Genomic DNA, 19,819 nt, shown 5'->3' on the forward strand with positions numbered 1-19,819 from the left:
CCTGATAATCAACAATGGATGCTCATTATTAGGCTCCTAATTCCTAACCTATTGAATTCAAATCCACCTTCTGCCGTGGCAGGATTTGAACCCAGGCCCCCAGACCATTATCTGGATTAACCGTTGGATAACAATACCAGAAGCCATTGCCTCCCCGTAATGTTACAATATTGGGAAAGGGAATGGTGAAAAAGTTGAGAATATTATAGGGGAGAATAGCGGAAGTAAATGTTCATTAATCAAAGTTTTTCTCTTCGCATCAATATTGGCCCCATTACAGCAATACTGCCCAATATTACCCATTTGCCAATACTTTCCTCAGTGTCCATGATAACCTCCCTGACAAATATGGTCCCTATCACACCAGAAATGTCCACAACAAATTCCTTCTGCAATATCCTTGTTTTGTTTATTGAATAAAATGGCAGTGATGGGAACAGTATTATTGTTCAGAGCCCAGGAAAAACTAGAATGTAAAGTATTTTGAATTATTTCATCATTATGATAAACTGTTTGTACATATGTAAATATTTCCTTATCATTTTACTTCCATTATTCTCCCTAATAATACTCCCAGCTTTCACCATTCCCTTTCCTAATATTATAACATAATGGGGGTAAGTTAGCTTAGATGGTTGGTTTATAATACAGTGTAATGCCAGGAGTATTTTCCACAATAATTTCCACTCCAGCTGAGGTTACCATGAAAGATTCTACTTCTCAATTTCACCCCTATCCTGAGGTGTAGCGACTCTCATGCTGAAGCATCAGCAATCATCTCTCTCTAATGAGACGGTGGGATTATGGCAACTTTATCTTTTGATTACAATAAGATTACAGGCTTTAGAAATCCAAAATAAAGCAGAAAGTCCTGGAAATACACACAAAGTGGGTTGGCAGCTGTGCATGGAAATGGAGAAATTAATTTCTTGGATGCATTCACATCATCAGAATGACCACTTTCCTCACAAAAATCACAAAATTATTTGGCTGCAACATTGGCAAAATTGGCCTCAAAAATCAGAAACATTCAGCATCCAAGTTTTGACCTTCAAATAATTTGCAAGACACTGAAACCCTTTGTATTTCAATTGAAAATACTTAAGAGGTGATATTCAACTGAACAGAAATCGATCAAAAGTTCAAGTTTGCTCATTTGTGCATGTGTCCTATAACACTGCACTCCAGCAGATAATAATTGGGTCACAGTTAACCCAGGACCTTGGTAAGGAAAAAGCTCAGGACCAGAAACTGAACTGCAGTGGAAAAGCAAGTGTCAGCAAAATGAAAGATGCTGCTGATTTATCAGTTGAGATCTTCCCATTAACATCCACCCTCAGCAGTGACATTTCAGCTGAGGCAGTTGAAAAATATTCATTAACATGTCTCTAATGTAATCATCCATAGTTAATAATGAAACTGCACATTACAGCTCCTGATTGGAAAATCCCATTAGAGTCTACACAGAAAACAAATTGGGACATTATCCACAAATTGTCTTGGAGAAAAATGACGGGATTTTTCTCTTCTTTCCCCTTTGAAGTTTTTCTCAAAATCTCCTACTGAAGGCTTGGTTGTTCAAGGACTCATGTGATTTGGTCAACAAATAGACAGGTAGAATCAGGGTTTAGCGTAAGATGGACAATTCACTTTAGACCCATCGCTGAAGACATTTGACTTCCCAGAATTCCCATCTTCAAATACTCCTTCCTGCATCTGACCACATCTCCATGACCTGTCATAACTCAATTAGAACATGCCTGACTGCCAGTCAATGTGAAGAATTCTCACAGACAGCTAATTTGATATTCCACAAACATAGAAAATCAGTTTCTAGAGCTAGAGAGGTTGTTCAGCACAAACTATGACGCAGTATCTTTTAGAAGCTCAGTTGCATATTATTCAACAAAACCTTACCTTTACAGTGGTCTGTAATAGCAAGAATAATAGCATAAAAGTGAAATTTAACATCAACTCAGTGATTTCCTTCCACACAGAGTGCAACAACGCCTTCACTGCTGAGGTGGGAGAATCCCAGAATTCCACATTTTCCTGCCTGTTTGCAGGTGATGGAGGTTGCTGTCAGTTTTGTGTTGTAAAAGACAAAAACAAAACACTTGCAATTTTGCCAACATTTCAACCACAAAAATCTGTGCCTACAGCTAAAAATGCGCAAAAATAACACAAGTGACCTATAACAAAATATATTTAGAGCCCTTATGAACTTTCCTGTGAATTGCCTGCAACAATATCCTGGCCTATTCCTGTGTCTTTCTGCTATATTTCCAGGTAACTACCTGCTTGGCTTTGGAGTAGAATGCAATGAAATACAAAAGTATGTTCTGGACTGCTGTCGTCATGTAATTCCTTCCACGAGGCACACAGCTGGTAGATTGATGTCCAAACTTTCACTTCAATAAAGTTCTTGTGTTGAACGCACTGCTTATGTTATGCACTTGAAACACTTAGTCCATTAAGTGGCTCTGATTGGCTAATTGCCTTTGCCAGGAGGATGGTTACTTTCAATTAGATTATCAGGAGGTGGGAATGTGTGGAGAGAGGTGCATGGGGAAATTGATTTGCGAAATGATTGAGAGATACACTCCTGGTCACACTGGGAAGATATCCCCAACTTCTCAGTCAGAACACCATTAGTTCACATCCTGCTCCAGTGGGATTTGAGACCATAATGCAGGCTGACACTTCAGTTCAGAACCAGGGAGTTCTGCACTACCAGAGGTGCCTTGCCATCTTTTCGATGAAACCGCATATGGAAGCCCCATCTGACTTTAAGTAAATGTAAGAGTTATGCTGAAGAAGAACAGGGGAGCTCTGAGAAAAGCATATGAGCCCGTCATTTGTTAGATTTTGTTTTGCTCAAATTGGTCACACTGTCTATCCTCACAATAGAGGCTCAACAGGGTGTAAAGTACTTTGGGAGGTCCTGAGGTCATGAGAAATCATAGTTCAACATAAACTGGACCCTTGGAGCCTTCAAGCCTCTGCAGATCAGTTTAATGCCTGGTAGCACATCCAAAAAAGACCATCTTTCTCTGTTGCTCAGCAATCACATGTAATGACACCTTTCACAAAGAACAAAAGTCCAAATCTTACGAAAGCCCCAGAGCAGTGAAATTGTATTTTAGATGCATTCATGTGGCACTGAGAGTTTACAACTGTGTAGCATCTATGATGTAAACCAAATAATGAGATTCAAACAACCAGGGACAGGCAGTCTTACCTGTAGTTCTACTCCATATCCATTGAAGACAGTCACGTTGAACGTACACTGCAGGGAGCCGTACGCAGATAATGGAAGAAAATCCGTGGAGTCGATGTACCCCTCTGAGTCTGAGAAACTGACGCTGCATGGAACTGGAAACAAAATTATTTAAGAAACATATCTCGTCACCTTGTTATAGACCTCTTCATTTCAGAAGAATTAAAGCATTGCATTACTTTGTTATAATAATAAAGTTTATAAGATACTTTTGAATCTTTAAATTTTGCATAAATCAAAGACTGAGGGTGTGTGTCATGTTCTAGGGATCCCCTCCGAAATTCACCTCTCAGCAAGCCTGCATGAATAGCTTATTAGAGCTCAAAGGAAATTTTAGATTGCTGTGTTAAGAAAAATAGCACACTATAGATGATACGGCAACCTCTGAGTTTACCATAAATTTAACAGACTCTGAGTCTCCCAAAGTCCCAGAAATGTGTTGAAGGTATGGGGTTTTAAACAGTTGAACTATAAAGTCTCCATTTGGTTCTAAGGTCTTGCTACAGTTATACACGGCCTTGGTGAGGCCACACCTTAAGTATTGTGCACAGGTTTGGTCTCCTAGTCTGAGGATATTCTTGCTATTGAGGGAGTCCAATGAAAACTCATCAGACTGATTCCTGGGATGTCAGGACTGACATTTGAAGATAGAGTGGACCAACTGGGCTTGTACACAGTGGAATTTAGAAGATTGAGGGGCGATCTCATAGAGACATACAAAATCTTGATGCGATAGGCGAGATGCAGGAAAACTGTGCTCGATGTTTGGCATGACCAGAACTAGGGATGACAGTCTAAGAATAAAGGGTAAGCTGTTCAGGCCTGAAATGACAAAGAATTTCTTCACTCGGAGAATTGTGAACCTATGAAATTCTCTACCTTGGGAAGCTGTTGGGGATAGCTCGTTAGATATATTCAAGAGGGAGCTCGTGGCTCAAGAGAACAAGGGATATGGAGAGAAAGTGGGAGTGGGATATTCAGATTGGATGATCAGTCATGTTCATGTTGAATGGTGGTACAGGCTTGAAGGACTGAATGGCCTATTCTTACTTCTATTTTCTGCGTTTCTAGGAAAGGAAGTTGGGATCAAGGATAGTGAATTAATATTTCTATCGTGCTACATGAGTAATGTATTTCAAGCTGCCAAAGTGAGGAAGGCTGAGAGAACCATTTTTGAGATCAGGTTACACACTTCCCTATAACTCAGTGGGTATCAGATAACAGAGTGTCTGGGTAATCAGCAAAGAGAAGATGTTGCTTGTCCTTGCAAAGCCAGGCATGTGAGAAAGACTAGGTTTCTTGTTAAAGAATTGTGTCGTGGCTGGAAGAAGAAGCTTCAAGCCAAACTTTATTGCTGGGGGTGGATGGAAGAAAGTCTCTGCAAACTGAGAACTGAGGTAGTCACTCGAGTAGCTAATCTGCCAAAGGGGCTTACAGGAGTTGGGACTAACTGTGGCCTGTTGCTAGAAGGATTGTACTCTAAATTTTTGAGAAGATTTGTAGTTCGGGTTGTGGAAGATGTTGTAGATATGCTCGCCGAGCCGGTGGGTTTGATTGCAGATGTTTCAGGGTGACAAAACATCTGCAAACAAGCACAACAGCTCAGTGAGCAAGTCTATAACCTCAAGTCTACAACCACAGTAATCTCATGGCTGTGCACTGGGTGATAACTAAACAAGGGAATGTCACTTTCTGCAGTTTAAAGTATAAGTTGCCTATGAAAGGAAAATAGTGTTTAATTAGTAGTGTTTTTAGTCATTTGTTGCAGTAAAAATCTTGAAGCGTGAAATTGTGCTAAATCCCCCTTCTCATCTGTTAACAAGATCAGATTTATCTTTAATGATCTGTACCTAATACAGTCCAATATGCTCTGCTGTGGTTAACTATATCAAGCATGGAATTTTTTGGTAATTGACCTTATCTCAAGTTGCTGGCACTATATGGTTTTAGCCTTGTCTTGCAGCATCAACAACTAATGTCAATTATACTTCAGGATTGCATCTTCAATAGCTTAGCTAACTATTCCTCCACTTCATTGTATTTCACCAACCAGTTGAGGTAAGCACAAATTGGATGCAGCAATGGTCAACGAAGCTTGATAGAATCATACCACTCTCTTACTGTAGCAGGAGACCAATCGCCCATCAAGTTCACATGGGCCCTCCAAAGAGCATCCTACCCAGCCCCTGCCCCCACCCCCATCACATCCCATAACACGCAATTTCCTATGGTCAATTCACCTCACCTACACCTCCCTGAACATAATCGAGCATGGCTAACCCACCTAACCTGAACATCTTTGGACTGTGGGAGGAAACCTACACAGACAAGAGGAGAATGTGCAAACTCCACACAGACAGTCACCTTGAGGCTGGAATCAAACACTGCGAGGCAGCAGTGATAACAACTGAGCCACCCCCAAAGTTCATAGAATCTCTACAGGCCATTCAGTCCAACAAGGCCACTGTGCCCTCCAAAGAGCATCCCAACCAGACACATCGCCCTACCCTTTAACCCCTCCATTCCCCATAAGTTACACAGCCCTGGACACTAAGGGGAATTTAGCATGGCCAATCCACCTAATCTGGATATCTTTGGACTGTGACAGGAAATCAGACCAGTCAGTAGAAACACACACAGACATGGGGAAAACGTGCAAACTCCACACAGACAGTAGTCTGAGGTTGGAATCGAGCCCAGGTCCCTGGTGTTGTGAGGCGGCGGTGTTAACCATTAAGCCACTGTGCTATGCTGTGAGTAAGAGGTGGGATGTCATGTTACGGCTGTATGAGACACTGATGAGACCACTTTTGGAATACCGCATTCACTTCTCGTCACCCTTCTATAGGAGGGATGTTATTAAACGTGAGAGGATGCAGAAAACATTTACAAGCACTGGAGTGTTTGAGCTATAGGGAGAGGTTAAATAGGCTGGAACTTTTGTCACTGGAGCATTGGAGACTGAGAGATGACCTTATAATGTTCATAAAATCATGAAGGCCATGGTTAGCATAAATAGCCAACATCTTTTTCCCATGGTAGGGAAGTTCAAAACTGATGATTTAAGGTGAGAGGGGAAAGATATGAAAGGACGTGAGGGGCAGCTTCTTCATGCACAAGATAGTGCGTGTATGGAACGAGCTGCCAGAGGAAGTGATAGAATCATACCACTCTCTTACTGTTGCAGGAGACCAATTGCCCATCAAGTTCACATTGGCCCTCCAAAGAGCATCCTACAGAGCCCCTGCCCCCGCCCCCATCACATCCCATAACACCTCATTTCCTATGGTCAATTCACCTCACCTACACATCCCTGAACATAATCGATTGAACATAATTGCAACATTTAAAAGGCATCTGGATGGGTATATGAATAGGAAGGGTTTAGAGGGATATGGGGCAAATGCTGGCAAATGGGTCTAGATCAGATTGGGATGTCTGGTCAGAATGGATGAGTTGGACGGAAGGGTCTGTCCCTATGATCTATGAAACTATCACTCAGATACACAAGCAATCATTTTGAACTTTCTTTGAGAAGAGCTGGAGTGATCTTTCCAGCGTCTTACGCTAAACCTATGTTTTTAAGCAATCTGTTCAGGCATGCTATTGCATACCTCTGAAGCTGATGGGGCCTTAACCTGGATATTCCAACTGCATGACAAGAGCCCATAACCCTATATTAATGTTAAACACTCAACAAGTGAGTGTTGCCAGTTCTAGGAAATAGAGCGCTTTAAAAAAAAATAATTTTCTAATCAACCTGATCAGAGATGCTCTGGAGAGGTGGGACTTGCACTCAGATATCTTGGCTTAGAGGCAGAGACCTCACCACTAAGCTACAAGAACCCTCAAGGCTAATGTTGTTTTATACCCAGAAGTGCTCCTATACACAACTGAGTGTTTTTTTCACCTGCATCACCAAATCACCCAAGGCATGCTTCCATCTATTAACCACCCCCAGTCGATGGCCCGTGTTCTCCAATTTACGCACAAAGCTCAATAAAGGCAGTACAGAACATCAAGCCTACCTCATTCGTGAATGAACATCGTGAGGATCAGGTGATTTGAACATTAGTCTTATTGCTCTTAGCAGGATCTTGCTGTGCTCAAATTAGATACCAACAGCTCATTATATTTCCCAACCCAGCTCTTCCAATCTATCTAACCTGATTTGGCTGCTCATGACTTTAGGTGGGCGCAACTGGGCCTGAGGTGTCTCCTGGACCCCTATGAACAAAATCACAAGGATCATGCCATGTGGATGTGACATGCAAGATTCGTCAGATAAGGTGGGCCTTTCTTCGTCTCTTTGAGGTGGGTCCAAGCCTGGGCCCCACATACCAACTTCATCTCCCTTCCTCAATCTTCCATTCCAAAGCCAAATCCCGGGAGATGCTAATGCCTTTATATTCTGAGACCTTAGGCTGCTCTACATATCTCTCTCTAAACCCTGTTGTCTCTGGCTTTAAAAAATTCCTTGAAATGAGTAGCATTTGTCAGACTTTAAATGAGCTTTTCTAATACCTTTTTATAATAACCACTGTGACATTTTCTTTGATAAATGTTCCTGTGAACATCAGAGGTTAAAGGTTCATTAGGCAGACAACAGGAATACATGTTCTGAGTCAAAGTTTAATTCCAATTTACACAACCCCTAAGTTTCCAAAACGTGAATGATTTGTAGGCAATTTAAATAGCCAATTCCCAACCAATTATCCCTTCATTAACAGACAGCCATCATCCGTTCCTTAGGCATTGTAGGCATAGTTATCAGATTTTACGGGATGAGAACGGTTTGGGCTATTTTATGATGTGAAAGGTGCTAGCTAAAGGCAGATTGTTCCTGGAAGTACCTGCTGTCTGTGGGGTGGTGATGATAGTAGTTGTCACTACGGTGGTTGTTGTTGTATCTTTGTCTTCTTGAGTCACTGCTGCCAGTTCAGAATCCTTCCGGGAAAGGTCGGTACCTGTCGTTGGGGTCTGACGGGCAACAAGGGGGACGACTGTCTGATCTGGTGAGCGGTCCTTGCTGGAGCTGGGCGTTGCCTCCAAACTGGGACGGACACCCTCAAGGTCGGGCGGACCTGTGACATGGGCCCCCAACTGAATATGCGGCCATGGAGTGGTGCCATCACGGGTGGGGCTCGGCGATTTAGTGTGCCTGCCTAGGCCGGCAGGAGGAGCTTCCGAGCTGATGCCCGACGGATCTTCAGGAACCCCTGGCTTCTCTGTCACCAACTCAGGGACGGAGGACGGAGAGTGCGGGGTTGAGTAAGAAGGGAGAGCCCTTGACGATGGTGGGCCTGCGGTCACCGGAGGTGAGTCGAGTATCCCAGTTGGCCCTCCTTTGGCACTCAGGCGTCTGCGTAGGGCCTCCACCTGCCTGAGAGAAGGAAGCTGGCGCCTTTGTGGGGGAGGTGGGATGGTTATTCCGGTGGGCTTGGAAGAGGGCAGAAGCAGTGCCCCTTGGCGCAGCAGGAGGTCATCCTTCCGCATGACTGCATTGACCAAGTTGGCCTGGGCGTGGCCGGTGCTGAGCGATTCAGTGGACTCTTGCTCTCCATCACTTGCATCAATGCCTTGAACTGTTTGACCTCTCTCCAGCTGGGGGGATGAGGTTATGGCAACGATGCCTTCTTGCCAAACAGCATCTGAAACAAAAAGTGAAACAGAGTGGCATTCAAAATGAAGAAAACAACTTTTCAAGTAGTGTTGCTGACTGAAAGTCCAAGAAATGTTTGCCACATGAGCTCTCATCAGTAAAAGCCCCCAACCCATAGCAAAAAAACTTTACTCCACTTTACAATAAGGTGCCATTTTTCAATAATTGGAAGTACAAAAATTGACAGAAACTTTCAATTCTTTTAGTGCCACTCCCCTCCCTCAATGTTTTCTCACCTTTTATTTCTATTTGCTCATGGGCAGCACGGTGGCTCAGTGGTTAGCACTGCCACCTCATGGAGCCAGGGACCTGTGTTCAATTCTACCCTCTGTGTGTGGAGTTTACATATTCTCCCCATGTCTGGTAAGTTTCCTCCCACAGTCCAAAGATGTGCAGGTTAGGTGGATGAGCTGTTGTAAATGCAGGGCTTTGGGGATAAGGTGTGGGGGGGATGGGTCTGGGTGGAGGGTTGGAGCAGACTCAAGGGCCAAATAGCCTCTTTCCACACTGCAGTGGCTCCACAGGTGTGAGTGTTAATAGCATTAAGTGCTGACCCCTAACTCCAGGTAAATATCAACTACAATGCTGTGGGTCTGGAGTCACCTATAGGCCTAACTGGGAAAGGGCAGCAGATTTCCTTCCCAACAGAGCAGCAGTGAATTAAACAGGTTTTTAAACATTGATCAACACTGGGCTAAGCCTTTAAAGTCCAGATTTTTATTGAAATCAAACTTCAGTGTCTGTTATGACAAGATGCATTCTCACTTCTGCAGAACATTGGCTTGGAGAGGATCTCTTGTACTAGCCCAGCAACATTATACTACACCACCAACTTCCCTGCTTGAGGGTAAGTCAAGGACATGAACCTTAAGTTTTTGGAGACACCAGGCCATCCCTGGAGAGTTGGTGATGCAACAGAAAAGCATTGTATGAGCAAGACACCCGTGAAAGGAAGTAACATATGGGAAGAATACAGAAGATAACATTCTGATGCTTTTTTCAGTCGCTTTGCACATTGTCATTACATTTATTCCATGGTTATTGGTGAATCCCCCAGTACAAGGTCATATGCTCCATGTCATCAGTAATATTTTGAATCTCAGAACTGTCCAGTGAGTTGTGATTCTGGGTTTAGGTTCCACCTCCTTTGAATTGAACATCAAGGCCAAGGCTGGGGCTCCAGTGCAGTACTGAGGGAGGTGATGTATTTGGACAAGGTGCTAAAGGTAGGCCCAGCCAAGCCTCTTAGTTGGATGCAAAAGATCGCAGGGTTCCTTATTGACCTGGCCAAGTTCTCTCCCTCAAACCACATCACAAACAGCAGATGACCTGTTTATTGTCATATTGTGGTTTGTTGGAGCTGGCTGCGTGTAAATTGGCTGCTGCGTTTCCGACAGTGACTACACTTCAATAATACTTTAATGGTTGTAAAATACTTTGGGACGTAGGGTGTATTGGTGGCTCAGTGGTTAGTACTGCAGCCTCACAGCACCAGAGACCTGGGTTCAATTCCACCCTTGGGTGACTGTCTGTGTGGAATTTGCACATTCTCCCTGTGTCTGTGTGGGTTTACTCTGGTTTCCTTCCCACAGTCCAAAGATGTGCAGGATAACTAGACTGGCCACACTAAAGTGCCCAGGGATGTATAGGTTAGGTGGGTTAGACACAAAAAATTAGGGGAATTGGTCTGGGTGGGATGCTCTTCAGAGCGGTGGCAGGGGTTCTTGGACCAAATGATCTGTTTCCACACTGTAGGCATTAAAAGTAGAAAATTCATAAAAAGTTGTGAAAGGTGTTTTTTCTCCTCATTTCTTTTGTAAATTTAGTGAAGAACATGATAATAATGGGATGTGTAAAGAGTCACCCTGACTCAGTAATAGTGCAGCTGAAGATTTCAGTGATTGATAGAATGATTTTAGATCTGTATAAACTATAAGTTGAGAATGGATGTCTTTAATGAGTGCAGCATTTGAATAAATTATTATGATGTTCTGTTGTATCTGATAATTGGTATCCTGCCTGCAGTGGCACGTTGAAAGTGATCCAAATCACCTTTAACAGGCTGTAGTGGGTCGACACAGAGATTTAGATTTTATTGTCAAGTGCACTCAAGTACATAACAACTGTACTGTGAAAAGTGTATACTATCAACACACACCCCATCTTTGGTACTAAGGTATCTAAGTACAAAAAACTTTGGTGCAAGTAGTAAAAGAAACAAAGTTAAAGAAAAATGTAAGCAAGTCAAAAAAATATAAGGAAATAGTTAACGTTAAAGCCCTCAATATAAACTGGAAAAATGAAGTAATGGCCTTGGGTTGTGACCACTCCAATTTAAAGTCAATTGCAGATATTTAAACAGACGTGAGCAATGTGCAAGGAGAGGTAGTAGCCAATGAAGCATAAAAGGTGAAGAAAGGCAAAATTAAATAAGAAAAGAATTCCCATTTAGCAAAAGGAACTTCAATATAAATGTGGAATTCAAACTCTTTTTCAGTGACTGGAACTGTAACAGCTGCCTTTCTTTCTTTGAAATGAAACAATCAGCTGAAGAATCAAATAAGCCTTTCGCTATTGAAACTGACACTGGCTGAGTTTTGCCCAATTTCTCCTTCATTCAATGTGTAATTCACTTCCACACAAATAATTTGCTGTTAAACTTTCATTTTCCCAGTGAGAAAACAGGTCAGGGACTGAGATTAATTTCTTGATTTTGATTTCTTTTTTTCTTACATTTAAGTCTAAATTTCGATCTGTGGCAGGGATTGGGACTGAGTTTGCGCAGAAGTATTTCCTCATAATGCATTGGGTGGGGAGGGTGAGGATGGGACTGGGGGGATTGTTGGGTGCATGGGGGAAAGTGAGGTGCACCTATTACAGCTAATCCAATTGACAAAACAAAATCTTTCAATGCAACCACGTCGTGCTTCTATTTTAAAATGCAGTAATTTTTTTGAACTGCAAGCATCACTTACACCAATTTCTTGCAAAAGAATGTCAAAAATTCAAAGCTTTTTCTAGGCTTAAAGTTTAAGTCTTAAAGTTCCTCAGCCGACATTGACTTACACACACACACATGTGCGCACATCCCTACCATTATAATAAATTGTTTAGACTTCCAACTAAGACTATTTAAAGAATTGTGCAAAAAGTAACTTGGATTTTTAATGCAGCAAGATATATAAGGCATGTGGCTGAAACTTTTTGTCTTGTACTCACCAGGACAATTTGCAAGAAATACTAATGCATAGAGGAAATATGTTTGATACAGAGTGAGAAGACAGTACTGATTGATTGACAAGTGTATCTTGATTGGTAGAAGCATTGCAATGAAGAATACAGCAGTCACTGATGCCTGACAGTTAACTGTCAAGTTTTGTTTAAACTTAAACCAGGCACATTGATTCTGTTAGGTCAAGGCCTTTCTCTGAGGAATGAACCAAGGAATGGCTGCCCCTTATTTTGTGACATTGAAATAGGCAATGAAGATAAAATGAAAACCTGCAACGAAATGTTTCTTTTTTCAGGAATACTCAAGTTCTAAAGTATCAAATGTCCAAAGATCCTTCACAGGGCCGTATTAAACAAAATTTGGCACCAAACCACATGAGGTATTAGTATAGATAGTCTTCCATTTGGTCAGAGGTGGGTCCTATACAGCTTCTTGAAAGAGAAGAGATAGATAGAGAGATTGAGAGAATAAGGGAGAACAGATCAGAGCTTAGGAATAAGGTAACTGGAAGAACAGACCCCACTGGTGAAGAGACGAGATTTAGGGAAGTATAAAAGGCCGGAGTTAGAGGGGTGAAAATCTTGCAGGATTATAATATTGGAAATGTCACTGAGATAGCTGGGGGAAGAGGGAGGCTGGCAAAGCCAGGGAAGAATTTGTGAAATGCGCTTAAAATATTGAAGTCATGACATTGTTGGACCGCAAGCACAGGCCATTGTAGTAGCATTCATTTATCAACACATGCTGGTGCCAGTTGTTACAACCAGTTTGAAAGAGGGGTGATAAACTCCCCTCTTTCTGAAACTACATCGCAGTCGGTTACAAACAAGTATTTTTCTTTCTTTTTAAGCACATAGCTATCACATTACAATTAAACAATTAACCAAATCAAAATAGAAGGGGAGCGAAATCCATGGTTACCTTGGGTGAAAAGAATTTTTATTACCAAATAAAACTGACAAAAATAAGGAAACACAACACCTGACACATACACACAAACACAAATATTGAGCTTACCAGATGAAGCAGGAAGGACAGTGTCTATACAGGAAAGATGTTACAGGCAATTGTAGTTTAAAGTTTTTCACCCTGGAGTTGTGGGAGTGAAATTTGAAACCCAATGTTTTAACCTTTGCCTTGTTTCCTCAGGAATGGTGAGGTTCACAAATAACTTGATTGGTCAGTTAACTCCCCTTTATCTAAGTTGCTTTTTCAATGGGCACTGACTTTAGAGATGAAAACTGTGAGAGAGAGAGAGAGAGAGATAGGCAGAGAGACAGTGTCTTCCCCCTGTTTCTTACAAGTCCAGATCTTTGTTGCCCAGGAACAGCTGTTGATATAGGCCTACCTGTATATCCCTGAGTTGCTCATTGTCTTTCCAAGCTGATTTATCCATGGACAACGTGATAACAAGGTGTAGAGCTGGATGAACACAGCAGGGCAAGCAGCATTAAAGATGCAGGAAAGCTGACGTTTTGGGCCTGGACCCTTCTTCAGAAGTGGGGGAGGGGAAGGGGATTCTGATATAAATAGAGAGAGAGGGGGAGGTGATGATGGAAGGTGGATAAAGGAGCAGACAGTTGGAGAGGAGATGGACAGATCAAGGAGGTGGGGATGGGGCCAGTAAAGGTGAGTGCATGTGGGGAGTTAGGGTGGGGGATTTTCAGTCAAGGGAAGACAGTCAAGGAGGCGGGGATGAGCTGGGTTGGTTTTGAGATGAAGTCAGGGGCGGGGAGATGAGAAGTTCACATTGAGACCATTGGGCTGCAGGGTTCCCAAACGAAATATGAGATGCTGTTCCTGCAACCTTCGGGTGGCATCGTTGTGGCACTGGAGGAGGCCCAGGATGGACATGCCATCCAAGGAGTGGGAGGGAGTGTTGAAGTGGTTTGCGACTGGAAGGTGCAGTCGTTTGTCACAAACCGAGGATGGGTGTTCCACAAAGTGGTCCATGGACAACTTTTCTTTGTAAAGACATAGCTTTCAAAGAGGTGTGAACCAAGCAGGAGATACCAACGTTGAGTGTCAGTGCTCCTGTGCAATAATGCTAACTTAGGCTGATTCTTTTATACTTCATAGTTTCAGCAGCTGGGCTCGACCTGGTCAGGTGATCACAGCAGCCTTTTCAGTATTTATCCTTTAAAAAAAACATTTTTGGTTCAACAAGGTCCCATTTAATAGAATCAGATGATTGAAGTTGAATATGAAGAAGATTGAGAAGGCATTTAACATGCTTATCAGGCCTTTGAGTACAGGAGTTAGGAAGTCAAAGTGAGGTGTACAGGATGTTAGTGAGGCCTGTTCTGGTCTGCCTGTTGAGGGAAGGATATTATGAAGCTGGAGAGGGTTCAGAAGAGGTTTCCCAGGATATTGGCTGGAATGGAGTTTTTGAGTTATATAGGGAGAGATTGAACAGGCAGGGTCTTTTCTCATTGAAGCGTAGGAGTTTGACAGGTGACTTTACAGAGGTTTATAAAATACTGAGGGTATAGATTAGGTAAATGACAGGTGTCTTTTCCCTAGGGGGGGATTTCAAGACCAGGGGGCCTATTTTTAAGGGGAGAGAAGAAAGATTTAAAAAGGACATGAGGGGAAATTTTTTTTACACAGAGTGGTTGATGTCTGGGATGAACATCCACAGGAATTGGTGGATGCAGGTACAGTTACAATATTTATAAGATATTTGCATAAGTTCATGAATAAGAGGGATATGGGCCAAGTGAAGGCTAGTGCGACTAGTTTGGTTTGGGATTATGGTCGGCATGTACTGGTTGAACCAAAGTGTCTCTTTCTGTGTTGTACAGCTCTATGACTCTATGGCTCTAGGGCTAGTTTCTTTTCACCACGATCTTTGCAGAGTTAGGTGCAGGCACTAGAAATTTAGATGAGCCCAACTTTAAAGAGGGAATGTGGGGGAGATAATAAAGGTTTTGTGAAAGAAATGGCATCGTTATCAGGCCCCGGACACTTGAGATGATGTGTTACAGACAGAATCACTCGCCTGGGTGGCCCCAGAGCAGGTCAACTAAATGCCATTTCAGAAATCCTCCATCATAAGCTAATACAGAATTCATTTTGACGTAATGATGTGTCCACTGGCATGCAGAAACTGTAAGTTACTAAGATTTGGTGTAAAGATCATGGGTTGTGAAGCTAATATATATCCTGAGTATTAAGATCCAGATTAGCAATATTCTGCAAAAATTAAGTAAAGATCCATGATAGGTCACTGAATTACTAGCATCAACCTTTCGCTCAAAGGTTGTGTCTCAGGCTGTAGTGCATTTTATTAAAATTATTTGGCGTGCCACATTTTGCCATTTTGTTCTACACAATGTTCTTAGTTAGAAAATGCTTAATCAGTAAAATGATTTGGTGTTCGTTCTGCATTGGTCAGTGTGCTGAGAGTTTACAGCATTAATATGTAAGGCCCTTACCAGAGAATTAAAAACTATTATTTTGACATGAGGTTTGAGATACTGCAAATAATCCCAATGGGTTGAAGGGACAATTAATGAGTTCTGATAAGGTGAGTAAGGAAGCCCTACTCTTTGGTGACTCAGTGTTAAAAAGGGATTAACAATTTAAAACAGTTATGAGCACAAAGAAGGAAAATGTGAGTTGTAAGAACATGGCATGCTTTGAAAGCAAAAGAAATTTATATCATTCTTTTCACAAATCATGACATCCCAAAGCTCTTTATAGCCAATGCAGTAGTTAATAGCCCTTGGGAGTCATTGAGGTAGGGATCAGTTTAAGGGAAGAATTGATAAGCAGTAACAACAGAGGAAACTGCTGAGCTGAAGGCAAATGACAGGATGGAGAGATTGTCTCCTTGAAGAAAAAAAACCTTCTTCTGCATTGCATACCTGTTTTTTCTGTGAATCTCACATGAAAAGGAGAATGCATTGTACACTTGTAAAGAATGATGATTACCATAACATTTACAGATTTGTCAGTAAATGAATATGCTTGTGAGGCAATGATGTTGTGGTAAGATCCTTAGGCTAGCAACACAAAATTTCAGGGGACATTGGTTCTAATCCCACCCAGTGGTAGAGAGTGAAATATGTTAGTACTGGCATTAAGGGATCAGTTAGCTCAGTTGGCAGGATAGCTGGCTTACACTAGAGTGTGACGCTAACAGTGCAGGTTCCATTACTATACCAGCTGCAAACACTGTGAAGGTCCTGCGTTACTCAAGATGAGGTGCCCCTCAGGTTAAACCATTGCCAGTAATCTATTTCTAATGCGGGAGGGGGACTATGGTGATTATACCCTTTAGTTGTTATTAGAAGCCCAACAGATTTACTATTATCCTTTAGGAAATGAAATTTTCTGTCCTTAATCTGCACTACATGTGACTCTAGATCTAACTGCAAAGTGGTTTGATTCTTATCTACCCTCTGAGCAGTTGAAGATCTGCAATAAATACTGGCCATGCCAGTGATACCCACATCTCATAAAGGGATATGGGCCAAACGCAGGCAAGTGGGATGAGTTTAGGTCGGGAACGTGGTTTGGCATGGAATAGTTGGACCAAAGGATCTGTTTCTATGATGTATGACTCTACAACTCTAAACCTCATTCTGTATTCACATACTAGTTCTTGGAGGGTAATATTTTACAGAACTAACGTGATGCCAATGATTGTGCTCACAATATATCACCTTCTGTAAGAATATACCAAGTTGATGCCAGTTAAGATCAATTTTATGGAAGCATCCACGTAGAATGGATTGAGAGCAGTCAACCTAATTTCACTTGGGACTGTGAGACCTCACAGACAGAGTCGATTCACATCCCGAGTGATTGAAGATAACAAATGTCGCCACTTTCCGGACCAAGGATTTTGAGCAAATCTGCAACAGATTTTATAGAGCCATTTGATTAAAAAAATTGTGATACCGTACAATGCATGGGAATCGCTATCAGTCGTAATCGGAGAACCTGGAATGCTGGTTGTGCCAAAGTTGTCAGCCAATCGTGCCAGCCCAACAGATTTACTATTATCCTTTAGGAAATGAAATTTTCTGTCCTTAATCTGCACTACATGTGACTCTAGATCTAACTGCAAAGTGGTTTGATTCTTATCTACCCTCTGAGCAGTTGAAGATCTGCAATAAATACTGGCCATGCCAGTGATACCCACATCTCATGAAGGGATATGGGCCAAACGCAGGCAAGTGGGATGAGTTTAGGTCAGGAAGGAGGATAGGAAATGCAACAGAAGGGTGCCTGTGATAGGCTAAAGGTTTGTGTTGGTGACTGAATTTGTTGAGCTTCCACAAACCTTTCCAATGACCATGCCAACAAACCAGAGCAGCATTAGGGATGCCTCAGTCAAAATCAGGGGCAAGCCATCATTCGAAATCACAAATCTCTCCATAAAACCTCATAACATTTAAGAAGTGTTTAGATTTGATGCCAAGGCAAGGAAGGCAATGGGTCAAGAGCTGGTTAATAGTATGAGAATAGTTAGGTGGGTGTTTCTGACCAGCTATAATTCACTGGCCTTTATCTGTGCTGTAATACTTTATGATTCTGTGGTTATGGGGCTGAAGATGCCGATAGTCTTGACGATTCTGATGGCCATGCACCGTCCCTCACCAGCCTGTTTCCCGAACTGTAGCCTGATGGCACTTGGGAAGCTGTGGGATTTTGCACTGCAAGCCAACAGCAGGGAGAACAATCATTAGTCTGCATTGATGATGCAATGGACCGTATCACACTCATCTGGAGGCAGCACACTAAGCAGAAAAAGATTGCTGAGTTTCTCTAAAGTTATCTCCCAATAGTTTTCATAGCCTTTTATTGTACAAGGTCAGGCCATTAGAACACATAAACAAGTTAATAAATAAAGACATTTTTCACATATTTACAGTGTCACTGTGTTTCATTCATTTTGGTATACCACATATTTGAAGATAAACTGTGCTGATCAAGGATTACCTCAGACATAACAAAAGTCTGTTCAACGTAAACCTGTGGACAATCCCTACGACTTCACTTGTCACAATTTTATCGTATTTTGTTGCTGAAGTTGGGGTTTTCAAATATAGAAAACCAATAATGTATTGTGAAAATCCCCAGGTGTGTTTATTTGTGAGCTCTATGGGCTCTTCCAGGCAACTGTTAAGTTGTTGTGTGTTGTGTGTTTTTTTGACACTGTATGTTCTACTAACTTGCACTGTTGCTTTTATTTCTGCTGACATGAAAGACTTGTACTGTACATTATGTGACTTTTTGTGAGCTGATTCTGAGATGTGAACAGTTAAGTGCGGGGAACAGTCCAGCAGGAGCAGAGTCTTGTGGAGGTAATGGATGCTTCAACCACCAGGCGAAGAGCTGGCAAAATCCCATGTCAATCACTTTGAGGAAAGGCCCATAACCTCCTGTGTCGCTCGGCTTAACATACCAGCTTCCCCCCCCGACCCCCACCCCAGGACCAAGCACCTCATGGCTGGAAGTCCAGTACAGTGATCTGCTGCCAGGCAATTAGAAACTGGCTAAAAACCGAAAGAACTGCGGATGCTGTAAATCAGGAACAAAATCAGATGTTGCTGGAGAAATTCAGCAGATATGGCAGCATTTGTGAAGAAAATTCAGAATTAACATTCCACAGAAGGGTCACCGGACCCGAAACGTTAACTCTGAGTTTTTTCTTCACAGATGCTGCCGGGGCTGCTGAGCTTTTCCAGCAACTTCTGTTTCTGTCCCTGATTTAGAACCTGACATCTCTTTGGTACTCAGCAGTGGTACAGAGGAGGAGGTGGTTCTACAGGCACAGCACCTATCTGAGACCTCAATTTTCAAAGGGACCAAGATGAGTGATGGTGGGAAAGGAGTCAATGGCTGACCTTACAGAGTTGGGGTCTTGGCAGTAAGTGCAGGGATTGGCTACCATGGGGCTCCTAACCCGCCCCCTTTCCAATGTCATGTCTTTCAATCAGTCAATGAAACGATGGACACGTACTGTGAAAGTTTCTTAGTGTGTTGAATGATGGATTCCCCCAAACAATGCACACACTAAGTTATGTTTATTTTGCTCTCTACCTGGCAAGATAAACACAAATCCCATTTCACTTAATTCTCTAAGTAACCAATAATCTATCATTTCTCTATTGAATATGCTCAGGTCTGAACATCCACAGCTGTCTAAGCTGGGGAGTTCCAATGATTCACAACACTTTGAGAGAAGAAATTCCCCACAAATTAGCGCAAAATGGCCATTCCCTTATCATTTTGAGACTGTGTCTCCATTTACTGGATTCCCCTGCCAGGGAGCTACATTTTCTCATCATTTCATCCTCCGAGGAATTTTATTTGCTTTCAGTTAGATCACCTGAGTTAACAAATCAGCCCATGATCTTACTGACTGATGGGTCCATCTCAAAGTTCTTGACTGTGTACCTTGGTTCTGATTTCTTTAGTGCTTTGTTTGACTGTCCAGAGAACTTGAAATTAGGGAGGGCATAAATATAAAATCAGGCAGTTTTAGTGCCTCTGAGTGGGATATTCATGTGTGTATGTCTATGGTGATTGGAAGACAGGTAGAGGCTAAGTGAGATACTTGCCCAAATCACCAGGCTGGGCCACTGATTGTGGTCATTCATGGTTTTGTTGTGTTTGTGTCTGCAACACA

General features: G+C 42.2%; 1 protein-coding gene across 2 annotated transcripts in view; it reads right to left on the reverse strand.

Annotated features, from left to right (window-relative positions):
• LOC125464258 (seizure 6-like protein) overlaps nt 1-19,819 on the reverse strand; it is a 242,555-nt gene that overhangs the window by 120,514 nt on the left and 102,222 nt on the right. For both annotated transcript variants that reach the window (XM_048556529.2, XM_048556530.2), the window contains exons 2-3: nt 8,134-8,931; nt 3,242-3,375 (exon numbers count right to left, since the gene is read on the reverse strand). In XM_048556529.2, the coding sequence (XP_048412486.2) occupies nt 3,242-3,375; nt 8,134-8,931 (932 nt within the window). The remainder of the gene's footprint in view (nt 1-3,241; nt 3,376-8,133; nt 8,932-19,819) is intronic.

The sequence above is a fragment of the Stegostoma tigrinum genome, chromosome 26 (assembly GCF_030684315.1).
Source record: "Stegostoma tigrinum isolate sSteTig4 chromosome 26, sSteTig4.hap1, whole genome shotgun sequence".
Lineage (NCBI taxonomy): Eukaryota > Metazoa > Chordata > Chondrichthyes > Orectolobiformes > Stegostomatidae > Stegostoma > Stegostoma tigrinum.